The sequence below is a fragment of the Rhynchophorus ferrugineus genome, unplaced genomic scaffold (genome assembly GCF_030347505.1).
Source record: "Rhynchophorus ferrugineus isolate W39M unplaced genomic scaffold, kcgeb_rfMv2 rfM2, whole genome shotgun sequence".
Taxonomy (NCBI): Eukaryota; Metazoa; Arthropoda; class Insecta; order Coleoptera; family Curculionidae; genus Rhynchophorus; species Rhynchophorus ferrugineus.
This window is the reverse complement of record NW_027472581.1, coordinates 89,224,599-89,241,465: the sequence shown is the minus strand read 5'-3', so window position 1 is coordinate 89,241,465 and position 16,867 is coordinate 89,224,599. Positions and strand designations below refer to the sequence as shown.

General features: G+C 33.0%; 1 protein-coding gene across 3 annotated transcripts in view; it reads right to left on the bottom strand.

Moving 5' to 3' along the window:
- The window catches only part of LOC143191610 (uncharacterized), a 49,609-nt gene that overhangs the window by 1,726 nt on the left and 31,016 nt on the right, over positions 1-16,867 (bottom strand). For 2 of the 3 annotated variants that reach the window (XM_076396861.1, XM_076396859.1), the window contains exons 2-11: positions 11,586-11,737; positions 11,390-11,524; positions 8,164-8,329; positions 7,823-8,102; positions 6,729-6,888; positions 6,388-6,671; positions 4,323-4,500; positions 4,091-4,255; positions 1,793-2,105; positions 472-615 (exon numbers count right to left, since the gene is read on the bottom strand). In XM_076396861.1, coding sequence (XP_076252976.1) covers positions 472-615; positions 1,793-2,105; positions 4,091-4,255; positions 4,323-4,500; positions 6,388-6,671; positions 6,729-6,888; positions 7,823-8,102; positions 8,164-8,329; positions 11,390-11,524; positions 11,586-11,737 — 1,977 coding nt within the window. Of the gene's footprint in view, positions 1-471; positions 1,006-1,792; positions 2,106-4,090; positions 4,256-4,322; positions 4,501-6,387; positions 6,672-6,728; positions 6,889-7,822; positions 8,103-8,163; positions 8,330-11,389; positions 11,525-11,585; positions 11,738-16,867 lie in introns of all 3 variants that reach the window. The other variant, XR_013004572.1, reaches the window with a different exon arrangement.

Sequence of the window (16,867 nt, the reverse complement as noted above, 5' to 3'; positions counted from 1 at the left end):
CTTGATTTTCCTACGACAAGTATTCGTCCAACTAGAGCTTAATTAATTCCTTACAGATAGGTTTTTCATATTAGATTTTTTACTTTATAGGATATGAAAAACAGGAATATTAGGTTAATTAGTGAATTCATGATAATTTATTCTATTTATATTTTATTCTTCCAATATATGTAAAATTTTCAACAACTGGCAACGTAGTACATTCGAATCCTTGTGCGCATGTCAGGATTCCCAAGAACTGGATTTTTGTTACCCAACACCTAACCTAACGGAATATAAATGCTTTAAAATCATTTAACGAACAACTTGAAGTTGATATTTCGTTATAATTTCATCAAATTCTGAAAATACACGAATTTTCCCGATAAAATAGCCCAGCTGTTAACAGCATAACCTTAAAATATTAATGTCTCGTTTATGTACTTATTACGTGCGTAATATTTTGTGTAAAATAAATAATAATTTACTTACAGTTTTGTAAGACATGTACATTTCCTTTGTAGATGTTCAATTGTTTCTTGGCTCTGCTTCTGAGATCCCATAAACTTAATTCTAAAGGCTTCCCTCTCCTTCTCCCTCTCCTCTAACAATTGAGCAAGGGTTTCATGTAAGCTTCTAAATTAAAAAAAGGAACAAGGACCATTAGGGTTCTCATAAAATTTTGCTGCAATTTTCCTATACTACTTTGTTTTCCTTCTCGCAGTTTCGATGATTCAAAATCTCGGAAGATATCACAGACGATTTAGATATTCTTATATATATAGATTATAACTTAACGAACACGATCACAAAACGAAACAATATATAAAGCATTACAAAACATGCAAAACGATAGTTTAGTGTCCAATTGTCGTCTATGTCTATTTTTTGTTAACGATATAATGGAGAATGGAAATTAAAATGAACGCAATGGTTTGTATCGTGGACTGGGACAGAAAATATGAAATGGCAGGATAAATGAGTAGTAGGCAGGTTGTATCCGAAGTTAGGTCCTTAGAATAAATACTGAAAAAACATAAAAAAAAATACTATTCAATAATTAAAAGAAATTAATTATTTTATGTGAGCTGCTAGGATATATTTTTCTTTATTAGAAACAACAAAATTGGACTTTTCCATTACACCGTCATTTTATCATAATATTAATTCAAACAATATGCAAGATTTTGGAAAAATTAACTGTATAACTATATACATGTACATTAATTCATAATGAAATGGTGAATGCCTGAGGTACCAATTAATATTGTTAGTTTATTACTGATAATTTTTTATCTGATTAGATATTGTAAACTAACTTTTATAAATAAAAATAAATATAAATCTGTCAATTTAAATAAAATATATAAATATCCTAATAAAAATGTGTCAGAGCTTTATTGAATTGAAATATTTTACAATTTCTACAATATATAGTGGTATAATTAAGTATATATAATTTATTTTTTATACTAAATATATCATAACAGCTCTAGTGGGTTCAGTTTAATTATTATCTTTTCAAACTTAAAACATTTTAATACAATAAACATGTTTAATAATTAACAAAATCAAATGGCGAATGCGAGGGGCGCTGAAGGCCACAATTTATTAAAACAATTTAAATTTACACATTATATTTTAACCAGAAATACATCATAACATCTCTGATTGGTTTAGTTTAATTATTATTATTTTATACTTAAAAAATTGGTTAATGTATCGAATGACTCTATGGATATGAAACTATGGATTTGTAAATAAAGCTAATATATATACAGCCATAAAAACATTATATGTAAACATGACCTACCTGATTTTTTGTTCAGCCTCGTTTCGAACCTTGCCCATATAATCCGTCTGTTGAGCTATTTCCTGGTTCAAGACTTGGACGCCTCCTTCCAACGTGTCCACGTTACTTTGAAGGTCCTCCAAGGTGGACTCTTTGCTTTGCAGTTCGTTTTTCAGCGCGTCAATAGTCTTCAATAATTCCACCTCCCTGGATCCGTGGGAGTTTTTTTGGGAGTAGAACTGTTCCTCCAGTGTTTTGTATTTTGTGATGTATTCCTCTTCTAAAAGTCGCGCGGCTTCCTCCTTTTGGTGAATTAAGTTTTGCCATTGAGAGTCTGCAAAAATAGAATGAAAATATGTCGCCTTCATCTATTACAATATTGAAAACATAATGTGATAAATATATATTAAAAAATGTAAGGTACGTATAAAAATCAATATAATTAATTTTTGATCAATTGGTAATAGTAATCAATTGTTTCTTTATTCTAAAGCTATAGATTATATGTATATTTTGGGTTCAGAGCTTTCTATTCCTATTTATTCACAGTTCATTTAAGAAATCACATATTCTATAGGCTTGGCTTGCAACCCTCGATTTTTTTATTTACAGAGCGACAACAAAATGAATGCACATAATTTACCATGCTTTTATCTCGATTACTTTTGTCGAATGCACCATCTCAGATAATGTTTATTGAACCTCTATTTATATTTATTGTGCTAAGCTGACAATTAGGCACTCTCTTTTTATTTATTTATTTTTTTTTTGATGGAATCACTGGTTCTGATGAAAGAAAATGTAGTTAACATTTGGGCGTCATTACCTAATTTTTAAAAATGTGTTGGATGATAGAAAGAAAAACACAATTATATAATAAACAGTACATAATAAATTGTTATCATATAAGCAAGTATTGAAACATATAAAGTAGGGTAAAAGTCCGACTACTATTTTGATTGCCTATAACTTTGCTCAAGGAAAAGATAAGTAAGTTTGGTTTTCATAAGAAGTTTATTTGTTCTTTAATTTTTTTTCGTTATGATTGAGAGATTGTATCGGCTAAATGGTGACCGTGACTGGCATATTTCATGACGTCCTGCAACATCTGAGGCTGAATTTCTTCAATTTCGTGACGAATATTGTCTTTCAGGATGTTGAGTCCTTGCTCTTTCATTGAAGGCACAAGAAAATTTCGAATCATGTCCAGATACCGTTCAGCAGTAACAGTAACTACAAAACTTCCAAAAAAATAGGGATCAATGATGTTTCCAACATGAATACCACACCATACAGTTGTTTTTAGTGGATACAGTGATGTTTCATGAATTAATTGAGGATTCTGTGTTCCCAAAACCGACTGTTCTGTTTATTGACGTGGCCACTGAGAATTTTTGGACTAATTGAATTTTGTACGAGAACATTTTCAAATCTTTTTTTTGAAGTTTTTCCTTCAGTTTTCAAAATTCGCCTTAAACTGCGTGTAGAAATGTGTAACTGTGAACCACGTCTCCAAATTAATGTTTCTGGAGCTTTTGCAACACTATCGCACACCAGGGCCACATTTTCAGCGTTACGAGACGTCCGTTGTCTTCCAGAACGAGGCATGTCTGCTGTCGTACTGTACTGTCGAAAGTTCGCATGTAAACGATAAATTGTGGTTTTGTGAGACACTGGACGTTAAGTATACTTTTTTACCGACGCAATTTCCGCTGATTGGCAATAATGGAACGATTATTTTCCATAAATATTGTCATTATTTCTGATCGTTCTTGTGGCGTATATTTATCCATAATAAAATTCGGACACCAACAAAACACATTGGTTAAAGGGAAACTGGGTTAAAACACATAATCAAGATGGCGCGCAACGAAAATGGTAGCGGGACTTCTGCAAACTAATATAAATACAATAGAAGTTTTCCAGAAGAAAGTCCTGAGAAGTATTATAAGTGCACCGATATACTCCAGAACTGATTACTTACATCGAGACCTTCAAACACCGGCTGTTACCAAGAAAATTGCAAGGAGACAGACTCCAATAAGTCAATATCGAAGTAATACAACTCTTGGATAATATCAGAGCAGGACGTCGACTTAAAGGAATCAAACCATTTGATATTCTGTAGTGTAGTATAGTGAGGTGCAGTTAATAAAAAAACAGTAGTGTTAATATATAAACGTTATTATACCAGAGACTTAGAAGATAGGACCGATGTGTCATCCTGGATATACCTAGATTTAAGTCAATGTAAAGAGCAATTGTAGGTGAGTCAGCAACAACTAGTAACAGTCTAATAAATAAATTTAAAAAAATTACCTAATTCATCTCTATGTTGTTGTATCAACGTTTCGATTTTCTCTTCAGAATCTTGCTCCATCTGTCGTTTGACTTCTTCAAGGTTGGCGGAGACATCGAAAACTTTATTTTTCCAGGTTTCTTCCAGCTCTTTTATCTTTAGCTCGTGTTCGTGATTTAATTTTTCTGTAAACAAAATAGCAACGATGGTAATTATTAGTAGAACTGTTTCCATGGATGTTTTAAACCATACCTATTTCGTGCTCATGTTGTTCGACAAGTTTATCATAGTTGTCGTGGTGTGTCATATCAATTTTGTCCATGAGCCTTCGTAGTTCCATGATGTCTCTGTCTGTTTTGGTCCTGACGCTGATGAGTTCGTCATGATAATATTCATCTTTCTCGTCCAGAGCTTTTTTCAGATGTTCGATCTACAAGCATAATATTTTCTTTTAAAGGATTTTTTGTTATAAGAAAGCTTGGTTTAGTGATATGTTAATCAGATAGATGTCTGAAATCTACCTCTATATGAGGGGATGTAATATGTATTCATGACCAATTGTATTTAATATAAGTCTGCAACAAAAAATATAAATAATATGGAACAAAGTCCATGACATCAGTATTTAGAAAATTTGATTCCTAAGCGTTTTATTCACTAGTTCATATAATTGAATTGACAGTTCTGTCTCATAAAGGAGGTTTTTATGTTTCCATTCCTATAGATCCTTCCATACATTGATGAAGCAATTAAGGTGAATAAATGTGTTTTCGTTTTATCTGGATCATGAGGGATCCTCGATAAGAAGGATGGATTGTTTTTAAAGTCGTCCAAAGAGCATTTTAAGCTTTTGGTTACCCAATGAGTCTAAAACTACTAGCCTGAGATTACTTTCTGGTAGATGTGTGTGATAGGATAAAAGGAAATTGAAACATCTCAATGACATCAAATTACTGTTGGACGCTTCACACAGATCTTCCAGATGCTTCCCATAAGCTTTAAAACTATATATGGCTATAAAGAGTAACCTCACTGGGAAGAAGAAAAGATTTCAGTTTGTGCCAGTGAAGATTTATTAGATATCGTTCAAAATTACTATTGATAGTTGGAAACTAGACTAATGTTTTCCAAGTCTAGTCGCCTTTATTTTAATGTAATAACTAGTTCAACATAGTTACTTAAACGGCCAAGAAACGTATTCCCTTATGACAAAATTGATTTAGCACACTCAAAAACATGAATATTAAAGTCACAAAACCTAAAGAGCTCTTTTTTTTTTTGAAAACCTCTGTAATTTATAGCTTCAATTATAAAAGAGCATACTTGACTAATACACTATGACAAATGTCTTTTGTATTGTTCTGAACAATAATCAACAGCATCAACAACATCTGCGTCTTCCAAAATTGATTTTAATTTATGAGCACAAAGAGTACAATATTACATGTTCGAAAAAAAGGCATCAAAAGAATTGAATTGATTAATTGGAAGAAAATCACAACTATCGGTACATAATAAATTGCTATTATATAAGTAAATATTGAAATCAATATTGATATACCGAACACAATTATGGGGATGTTTTCAGAACAAAGTCCGGAGAAGTATTGTAGATGCACGCACCAAGTTATTACAGAACTGATTATTTACATCGAGACCTTCAGATACCGACTGTCACCCAGGAAATCAAAAGAATTGCAAGGAGACATGACGAAAGACTCCATTCTCATACTAATATTGAAATATTGCAACTTTTGGATAACACCAAAACAGGACACAGACTCAAAAGAATCTAACCATTTGATCTTGCAGTGCGGTGCATTTAAAAAAAGAACTGTAGTGTTAATACACAAATATTATTACACCATAGACTAAGAGAGGGCCTATGCGTCCTCCTAGATATATATCTAGGTTTAAGTTAAACCGTAAACACAAATCGTAGGTTAGTCATCAATGACTAGTAATAATGTAATAAATAAATTATAAAAAATTTACAGCATCAAATTGATCTAATTATTGGTCCAATCCAAATACAGGATGAAAATGGTGATTGAGAATTTCTACATAAGACTACCTAGACAATGTGTATAACGTGGCATATATGTTAGTCCCAACTATTCCTTTTCTAAGAAAATTAATTATATATCGACTGTATTTACATTGTTATCATTGCTTGAGCGATTATTTTTGCATTATTCGAATGCAGCGAAAGGTATTTAGAGAAATTCCAATGAATGTATAGGGTTTTCTAATTTTTTTCGATGGAAACCTCATATGTTACCTCATAAGTACCAAGCTGTTCAAAGTATTGCCGTACCTCCTTTAAGCATTCCTTCAACTTTTTCTCCCACTCATTCTGTCTCTTCCGGAATTCTTCTTCTTTTTCTTTCCGCACTGTCTCCATCGCGACGTATTTCTCCTCGTCGTGGATCTGCTCCAACTCCTCCTTCAGTCTGGAGCACTCGTGCAGTAGCTTCTCCTCCCAATACATAGCCACCTCTATCCGTTTCTGATTCAGAGTGTTTTTCAATTGTCGTTCTTTGTCCAACAACTCTTGCCTGTGTAACCTTTGCATGTGTTGCAGATTTTCTTTTTCTAATGCTGTAAAGAGATAGAATTCAAGTCGCGTCGATTGATGAGCTTATCCCTGGGAAGTACCTATGAGGTTGAGCAGTCTTTTGGTTTCGTTTTTGAGGCTGGCCTCGGCCTCGATCATTTGAGCTTGCTGGTCCTTCATCTGTTGGAGGGTTTTTTCCTGTTCTGACGTCCTGCCTCTCAGTTGTTGCACTTCGATTTCGTAGGATTTTAAAATCTCTACCTGGAAATTATAATGTTTTTTATAATATAAAACAGCGATAATTCAAAACTGTTATAGAAATGAGAAATTATTGTATTAGGAGTACAAATATGATTCCAGATGAACTTAATTTTTTAGGAGTCCACTTGGTTTTTATATTTGTTCATTTAACAAAACGTAAACGAAAAAAATTAAATAAATTAGAAAGGCTGAAAAAAATCTTGTTATTTTTAAAATAAGAATCGTTGAAATTATTTAGATAGTTGAGTAAAAGAGCCAGTTGGAAAATGGACAATATTCTTATTTAAAATGTTAGTATAATACTAAAAATATATTCATAAACTTTAGATGAAATACATTCTACCAATTTCTCTAAAAAATTGAGAAGTAACAGTTTGCTGGATCTTCAGACTAATGATACTGTGTGTTACGGATTTTGTTTTCAGTTTCAGTTACAGATATACAAACAAGACGTGAATTATAGCATTTTGAGTGAAGCAACTTTTATTATTGTGGAAAAAATGCATCCTTTTTATCAATTTTTCGCGTGTTGATAAAATATTGCTTTTTGAAGAGAAAAATACAGTTGAAGCAAAGACTTGGCTTGATGCCGAATTTCTGGACACTGCTCCAGGAAAATCAACCATCAAGGATTGTTATGCTCTTTACTTTGGACAGAGCTTTCTCATACCCAAATATTCGTGAATGATATGATGTACACATTCAGTTGATATATTTGGAGTGTCTGAACAAAAGTCCCCTCACTCAAAATGCTATAATTCACAAACTAATGATCCAACAGCTCTCAAATTTATACACGCATGTTGTGAGGGTTAGTGCTAACTAAAAATATACGGATTTAATTCTAGTAGCGCCATCCATAACTTTTATAAACTTATTTCATCTTCAAACATTTACCAAACATTCAAAGTAAAATTACAAACGATGAACCAACCTGTTGTAACACATTTTCAGCTTCTTTCATCTTCTTTTGAGCGTCCTTGTACGCGTCCTGGATCTTCTCCTCGATGGTCTTATCCTTGTCATCCAGCTTTTTCTTGCAAAGTTGTTGCACTTCCCTGAGTTTCCATTCGAAGTCGTCCAGCAGCTCCTGTTCCTTCAAAATGTTAACCGTGCGCAGTTTTTCGAAATCCTCCTTCCACTTGCGCTCGATTTCTTCCTTTTGCTTCGCCGTTGCTTCTAGTGTTTCCGCTAATTTCTTCCTTTCCTCATCTCTGTAATTGTAATTTCGATATATTGAAATAATAATTGCGGTATTAATATTGTATATTTTACCTTTCAGTTTGTAACTCGGCATGTCTGACTTCCAGTTGACTTTTCTCTTCTTTTAACTCATTGATTTGGTCTTCAAGGGTCTGTATTCTTGCTCGCAAATTACCGATAACTCCTTCAAGTTCGCTTATTTTCGATTGGGTTTCTTGTTCATAGTTACTATATGCACCTAATTTAAAAGTGTGAATTAGGTCTGATAATAGCTTTATTAACAAGTCAACTGAAAAGTACCCGGCCTACCATAGTAAAACACATTTTATTGGCAAAATTGTTTTTTTTATTCAAGATAATTCCCTTCAAGAGTGATACACTGATTATAGCGACCCTTCAACTTATCGATACCATCCTTGTAGAATCTTTGCTTCAAAACAAGCCTGTTCATTTGACGAAAATTTCTTACCAGGGAGAATTCTTTTGAGATATGAGAACAGGAAATAGTTGCTGGCGGCGAGATCTGGAGAATATGGGGGGTGAGGAAGCAATTCGAAGCCCAATTCATGGATTTTTGCCTTCGTTTTCACTGACTTGTGACACGTGGCATTATCTTGGTAAAGCAGCATTTTATTTTTCTACAAATGCGGCCGCATTTTAGTGATTTCGTCCTTCAAATGGTCCAATAACGCTATGGAATAGTCGCTGTTGATGGTCCTTCCTTTTTCAAGGTAGTCAATGAAAATTATTCCATGCGCATCCCAAAATAACCTTGCCTGCCGACTGTTGCGTTTTTCCACGCTTTAGAACGGGTTCATCGTGTGCTCCACTCGGATGACTTTCGATTGGACTTCGGAGTATTCTATATAGTATTCTATATATTATAATATGGTATATAATATTCGTGAATGATATAATGTATACGTTCAGTTGATATCTTTAGAGTGTCTGCTATTTCATTCAATTTCAATTTACCCTAATTTAAAATTATTTTGTAGATTTTTTAATATTTTCATCGGTAACAACCTCTTTTGGGCATCCACTGCGTTCACCATCTTCGGTGCACATTTGAACACCTCTAAATTTAGCATATCAATCCTTAATGGTTAATTTTCCTGGGACAGTGTCCGAAAGCTTAGCATCAAGTCAAGTTTTTTCTTGAACTGTATTTTTTCCCTTCAAAAATCATTATTGTATACATACGAAATTCCTTTTTATCCATTGTTTCTCACAATAACAAAAGTTGCTTCACTTAAAATTCTATAATTCACAAACTAATGATCCGACAGCTATTAAAGTTATACGAGCATCTTTTGAGGGTTACGGCTAACTAAAAAGCATATGGATTTAATCCTATTAGTCTATGTATCAGGGCGGGGACTTTTCAATTGAACTGTTATGTTTAAAATTCTTAGTTGATTAAAAGTATATGTTGATCTACCTGTTGCCGTTTACCTTTTATATATGTCATTTTTGTCTTTTGATGCTAAAAATATTTCTAGTTCACGACTCTTGAAATAACAGTCATAAAATAGCTAGGGTCTAGCGAAACTTAGCGATGTACAACAGCATGAGAGAAATACTGTTGCCTGAAGAATGTTGCTGACTATACCAATATCTGTTGTAAGTGGATTTTCAAAATTATATCTTAATAAACTTTTTGCTGGAAATTTTTAATCGAATGGACTTAAATGTGCTAGAAAACTGTAATAGTATGAAATATAGAGAAATAGTACGAAAGGAAAGATTCTTGCGATTGTAGACAAGTTGTTGCTTTATTTTTTTTATAGGATGAAATTTTTGCATGTGTCATTAATAATTTTTAATATTAGTTTATTATAACAATTTCTAATTTGGTAATATGCTTTTTAATTTTTATTTTTTTTGTCTTTCTTAAATGATAATTATGCGAGCTGACCTTATAAATACTTTTTTGTTTTAATTAAAATAAAAGAAGTATAATATGTATAGTTAAAATGTGAATATATGACTGTTTATAAGATACATTTTGGTTTGCAGAAATCCAAATCTTACAGGTGAGTTTACTGTTTTCGTCTTCGTTTAAGTAAACTTTTAACCTTGATTACGTAAGTCTTATACATGACATGATTTGAACAAATGAAATCAACAGATGGCCTAACCCATAAATAACATTAATTAATGGGTTACATATATTTATTTGATATCATTTGTTATTGAATATAAAATATATATAGTTCATGTATTCTTTAATTCTTGGATGGATTTTAATTTCAGGTATTTTTTGAATACTACTCAAGAATTTAGAGCATTCAATTGTGATTATTTTCTTGTAAATTTAGGTCTTGTGAGTTGATTACTATTTTTAACAATAACTTAATTATTTTAATATTGAAATATTAATTATTTAAAAAAATATTAGGTATCAAATCTACAGAGTGCGCTCTTGTGTGATGTGATTTATACAATTATTTCGTTATTGTAAATTTGTAATGTTTTTCAATAAAGTTAGTCGTCAGTGAGAAATTGTGCTATCAAATTGGCCGTTTTGATTTTCGGTTTATTATGGGAGAGTTAACTAATTGAGTATTAGTTTTTAGTTATTATTGCTTTATTATTGCCGAGGAAATCGCATTTGCAATAAGTTTACTCCAATTTGAAGAAATAAGCAGCTGAAGGTCATAGAATACCGTGTGAGGGTAACGAAAATTATACTGCATTGATTTCCATGTGTGAATACTGGTTTTGGTGTTTTAACAGTGGTGACACTGACAAAAAATGTGAAGATACAGATTTGAAAGCACTACTTGATGAAACCATTAATGGTGATCAGTATCGATTACAATTGGTGGCCGGAATACCAGCAAAGATACAATAATGTTATTTCTTAGCATGACAACACTTGATATCACGTGGAAATATCGCTAAAATTATACTTGAAGATAGGAAGGAAGGAAAGGAAGTGCTACCCTACCCGCCGTCTTTTTCGGCCCTTGCTCCTTCTGATTGCTAATTGTTTCACACATATGTGGCCTGTCTGAGCAGCGCTTCACTTTTTTTGAAGATTCAAGAAAATATCATTCAAATTCCAATTCTTCATAACAAAATTTAACATTAAAAAATCCTTTAAAATTAATTCATATACCGAATAAGGACATAGCAGTATCATAATAACATGTATTTCCTTATGGAAAAACACCGCTCACTAAATAATCAAGTAGATCATATTTAAAAAAAAAACATATTGGAATTGATGTTATATTTCTCAGTTTTAATAAAAATGTTAATCTATTTACATGATATTTTTGTCAAAACATACCTTTTTGCTGATCTATTTCATCAACCAGTTCATTATTCCTTTTTCGATAGCATTCAAGTTCGTTCTCCAAGTGGTGTATTTTCTGGCGGATTAACTCCACTTCCTTCGTCGCTGCGTTAAGCTCAGTTTGTAACCCTGAAGCATAAATATTCATATTATTTTTCGTATACGTACATGTTAAATAGATTGATCGTACTGTCCATTCCAGCAGCTTTGGCGAAGACATCTCGTTGGAGTTCTTCCATTTGGAACCGTAACTTAGTAGCTTCGGCATCTCTGGTGGTGAGTTGCTTCGATAGATCATTCAATTGACTTTGGAATTTTGCCTCTTGGTTGATAAGGTTCTTCCTGTAACAATAATGAGAACATTAAGCACAGGCCAACGAAAATCTAAAATTACGTATGACACTGGAAATTTTTATAAAATTTTTTCAGCTTTCAATAATCACAGTTTTATTTCAATTTTTCAGAATCAGAGTTCTCTACCGCTTCAGTTTTAGAGATATATGTGGCATTTTACATATTTTATATTCTAGATTTTTAGTCTGTAGAATTTTTTTAGATTTTTTTATGAGGTGTAAATGTGGACTACTAAAACATCAAACCGACTAGTAATCCAATGATCTCTAAACAAATTTTTTGGATTAATTACCATCACTTATCGCTACGTAGCCAACGAGGAACTCTACAATAATTACGAAATCATATGGATTTATATATAGTATAGGGCCCTAATCTCAGTACAAGATGTGCAAGACAAATGTTGCCTCTGATTCAATGAGTTAATTAAAGTGCCTCCAACCATATCTACCTCTACACTTGCTAGAAGTGCTTATCTGTGAACTAACCTCTAAATTGGGAAGGAACGGTACAACTATCGCATTTATCTGGCTTTCTTCTCACTCTGGGATCATTGAAAATGAAAGAGTGGATTACTTAGCCAAGAAGGGGGAAGGATCACTTATGCAACACTTTCTCTTCTCGAGTAGAGATATGAAGCTATACTAGGATCTTTAGACATCTAGACCAACTCCGACGGGATCTAACAGAAAAAAACAAGTTTTGGAAGGTGAAAAAAAGGTATTATCCGGGCCTTAACGTCACTAACATCAGCAGGTGCAACTTAAACTTATTCTTGTGTCTCAGAATTGGTCATTGCACACTGACCCATGAGTTTCTCATTAAGGGAAGAAGTTCATCTATGTGCGTCGATTGTGGTTCCTCACTATCTATCAAACACATACTAACCGAATGCCGAAGATACAACTTGCAAAGATGGTTGGTCAACCGGTCAACCTGGGAGAGACGATGAACCAGTGTCTTAGACTGGAGAACCTGGACACTGTCTTGGATTGTGCGACCATTGTATTGTAGCATTCATATATTAATGCATCTGCATGCTTTTACATATTTTACTTGTCATCTTGCAATATGTACTCTTTATCCTACACATTTAACCCTAGACTTTAAGTTCCGACCATGTTTTTATATTGTTATTTGTATTCTATACTTGTACTAACATTGTATACTTTAACTGTTATAAATGTGTTGTATATTGTATATCTGTAAAGAGACCCTAAATAGTCCAGAAGGCTGATGCGTTTATATTATATAAATAAACAAAATATATAATGTAAGAAGTAACACAAAACCCATACCAACCTAGGCAAACTCAATCTTTAGAAATAATTCCTAGTTAATCGTTACAGTAATGAATTCTAAAACTTTAAAATTAAGTACCAAAATTAAGTTGGTTTATACTATGTTTAAAAAGTATATTTAATCGGCTAAAATATCGATATTTTTTTGCCATCCCTGTGAAGTACCGAATTATTACTGAGGTACAAAACCTATGACTTTGCATAAAATATGTTCAAATGTTAATTTGAAAATACGTAGCAAATGAGTTATTTATTTCAGCAGAATTATCTCGTTTTCTTGAAATAATGCCTCGTAAATACAGTGCAATTATACTGGCATTTTAAGGTCTGTTAAGCCATTTAGTCGATTCAAATCCTGGAAAGCCATTTAAAACCTTTTGTTATTCATTAACTTCTAGATCATTTTTTTGGTGAAAAGTCGCGAAGAATCAACATTGTGTATTTCTGGCATCTCGAGAGAGGAATAGTCTCCTGTAAATGACGCTTACAACTGAAATAAAAAAAATTGTTGACATTTCGAGCTCAAGATTTTTAGGTCTTATTATTTTTGGGTATGGTACGGTAGTGCGTTGTTAACGTTCACCAAAAATATTTTCTTGTCATAAAAAATAATGTAGAATATCGCATGATCTATAAAACTAAAACCGTGAATTTTTATATCCCAGTTTAAAGAAAAAAATTCTATTTTAAGAGTATCATTTTCGGTATTTATCATGCTCGAACACGACAGATGAACTTGGGATAAAAATACCCCGATACCAGCATTCTAATTGCAAAAATAATGTTTCTCTCTCATTCTCTAAAGTATATAATTATGATGTTCGAAATAGACGTAATTACCGTTAAACGCTTTTTTATTTTTAATGGTGCCTGATCCAAAATTTGTTCCGTCTTTTGTCTCTATTTTTAGCAAGTCAAATGCGCACGGATAAGAACGTGCATATTTCAGATAAACATTTTTATTTGTCAAGTTTCTATTTTCTTACAATTTGTCTTATGTAAATTTGAAATGTGTAATAGCGTATTTCAGTTATGGCTCGAATGACAGTGATAGTATATTAATATTGTAGTTTTAAGATATTTTTAAGCTTCTACGAAGCCCGCGATGTGATACTCTGTAAAGCCTGTTTTCTATGCGAAAAGGTGGTAGTCGGAAGGAGCCAGGTCTGGAGAGTACGGAACTTCTTTACTTTAACTAGTTTTGGTGTTTGACACGGCGCGTTGTCATATTAAAATCGTCTTATCATGTTTTTGAGTGTATTGTGAACGTTTTTCAATCAATTTAGTTCAAATTGAACATTTATTGAAGAACATATGACACCAACTTGGTTCCACCACAGATACAGAGGCCAAAGTGATTTGGCCTCGCACTCTTCAAATGTTTTCAGACTACCAGAGCTTTATTTGTCTATAACAATGAAATATCCACATTTGAATCGGCGAAGCCATGTTTCGCATGTTTTTGAGGATGAACAAGGTTCACCGTAAGTCTTTACTAGAAAGCGATGACTTTCAATACCTTTTCTCTTTTGATAAAACAATATATATCGCTGTTAATTTGGGGAAAATTAACCTGTGTCGATTTGACATGCAATAGTATGCATCATGGCTACCGAAATCTACAACAAAAATCAGGAAGTAATATTCTAGCACATGCATTTTGGTGATATATGAAACATGGTCAATGGAAGTTAATCCCAGAAAACAGAACGGATTTAGCAACAATCCGTGACCAATTACTGAATCCGCCGGCTTGGTTGGCGCAGTGGTAAAGGCGACAGGACGGACTACCTACTGTTGCGGTATTGCCGGGTTCGAATCCTGCTGGGGCATGGTCGTAAATTTATGATTGCGATTGTTTAACATTTCTGTTTGTCCTAGGCAAGAGTGTAAAATCCGATAAGGGAAATGATCCCAGCCACGCCAGTAACCAGGCTGTGTAAGACCGGACGTCTTCTGGGATGGTTTCTATGTTGGTCACTCGCCAGTCGGTAGACTTAATGCCGAGGACAGTAGTTCGAAGCCCACGTTAAACTGTAGGTCCAGTCCAGATAAACCCTCGTTGGTAAAATGGAGATTTTAAAATATTTAAAAAAATTATTACATTTAATACAAGACTTCAAGCAATAATTGTTTTAAGTGCAATTATATCTATCTATATATATATATATATATATATATATATATATATATATATATATATATATATATATATATATATATATATATATATATATATATATATATATATATATGTTTTCTATAACCTACCCACGAGGCGTATATCTTATATATATAACCAGTTTAAGAAAAAAATACTAGTTAATTTAATCAGTTCGGAGATACTAGATCAATATACAGACCTAAGATGAGATAGGGATCTATTAAATATTAAATTTTATGACTTAAACAGTTTATTATTTAGTATTAATATTGTTCAATGTATATAGATGCCAATCATAGAACGTTCAAAATTGCATTTTTGACATGCTGTTTGGTTTGAAGAAATCCGATGCCGAATATCATCAACTACTTTTAGAAACTTATGGTGATGCTGGTCCATCATATCCCAATTCGCAGTTTTAGTTCCAAAGATTTGAAAATGGTGATTTTATATCAGTGATAAAGAACGTTGTAGATAACCAAAAAGTTAGAGGGCAATGGCAATGAATTGCAAAATTTATGTACGAACATTTTCAGGTAGCTTAGTGGTTGATGAATCAAATGTTTTTGTTTCAGCACCGCAATCTTATTGCTTGCCAAACAATAAAGAGGTGTTTTCTGTGACGTATTGTGACTGCTGATGAAAATTAGAGCAGAAGAATACTAAAGAGTATATGGTGAAAGTTTAATAGCGTTAAAGTGAATAAGTGAGAATAAGAAAAAGCAAGTAATAAGTCCCCGGCCTACCATAGTAAAACAAATTTTTTTGCTCAAATTATTTTTTTATTAAACATAGTTCCCTTCAAGGGTGATACACTGATTATAGCGACCTTCCAACTTTTCGATACTATTTTTGTAGTACGATTTGTCCTTTGCTTCATAATAGACCTTAGTTTCGGCGATCACCTCTTCATTTGACGAAAATTTCTTCCCAGCGAGTATTGTTTTGAGATCCGAAAACAGGAAATAGTCGCTGGGGGCTAGATCTGGAGAATACAGTGGATGAGGAAGCAATTCGAAGCCCAATTCATGGATTTTTGCCATCGTTTTCACTGACTTGTGACACGGTACATTGTCTTGGTGAAGCAGAACTTCATATATTCGCATCATATCATTCACAAATATTTGGTTATGAGAAAGCTCTGTGCAAAGTGGGTGCTGCGCGAGCTCACTCTTGGCCAAAAACAACGACGAGTTGATGATTAGGAGCAGTGTTTGAAGATGATCAAGCGTAATAAGCCCGAGTTTTTGCTCCGATATTTGACAATGGATGATGGCTCGATCATTTCACTCCGAAGTCCAATCGACAGTCATCAGAGTGATCTGTTATGAGTGTGAGCTCGAGTCGAGTTGATGATTTTTTTCTGACGTATTGCAATTGGTTATGAAAAAAGCCTTTGTTACGAGAAAAAACTAAGAAAACCATAGATTAATCTTGAAAAACTATCTACGTTGCAATTATGACTGTGTTATATGAACAATAAGAATAAACTAGTTTATTATTGTTCAGATACTGAATAATGGTCAAAAAATATCGAAGATGAGTAATCACAAACAACTGCCAAACTTAAATTGACGTCAAATGGTGCGATGCTGAGTATTTCATTTAATTGAAAGATTTTACAAATAATAGCGTGCCAATCCAACTGTCCAT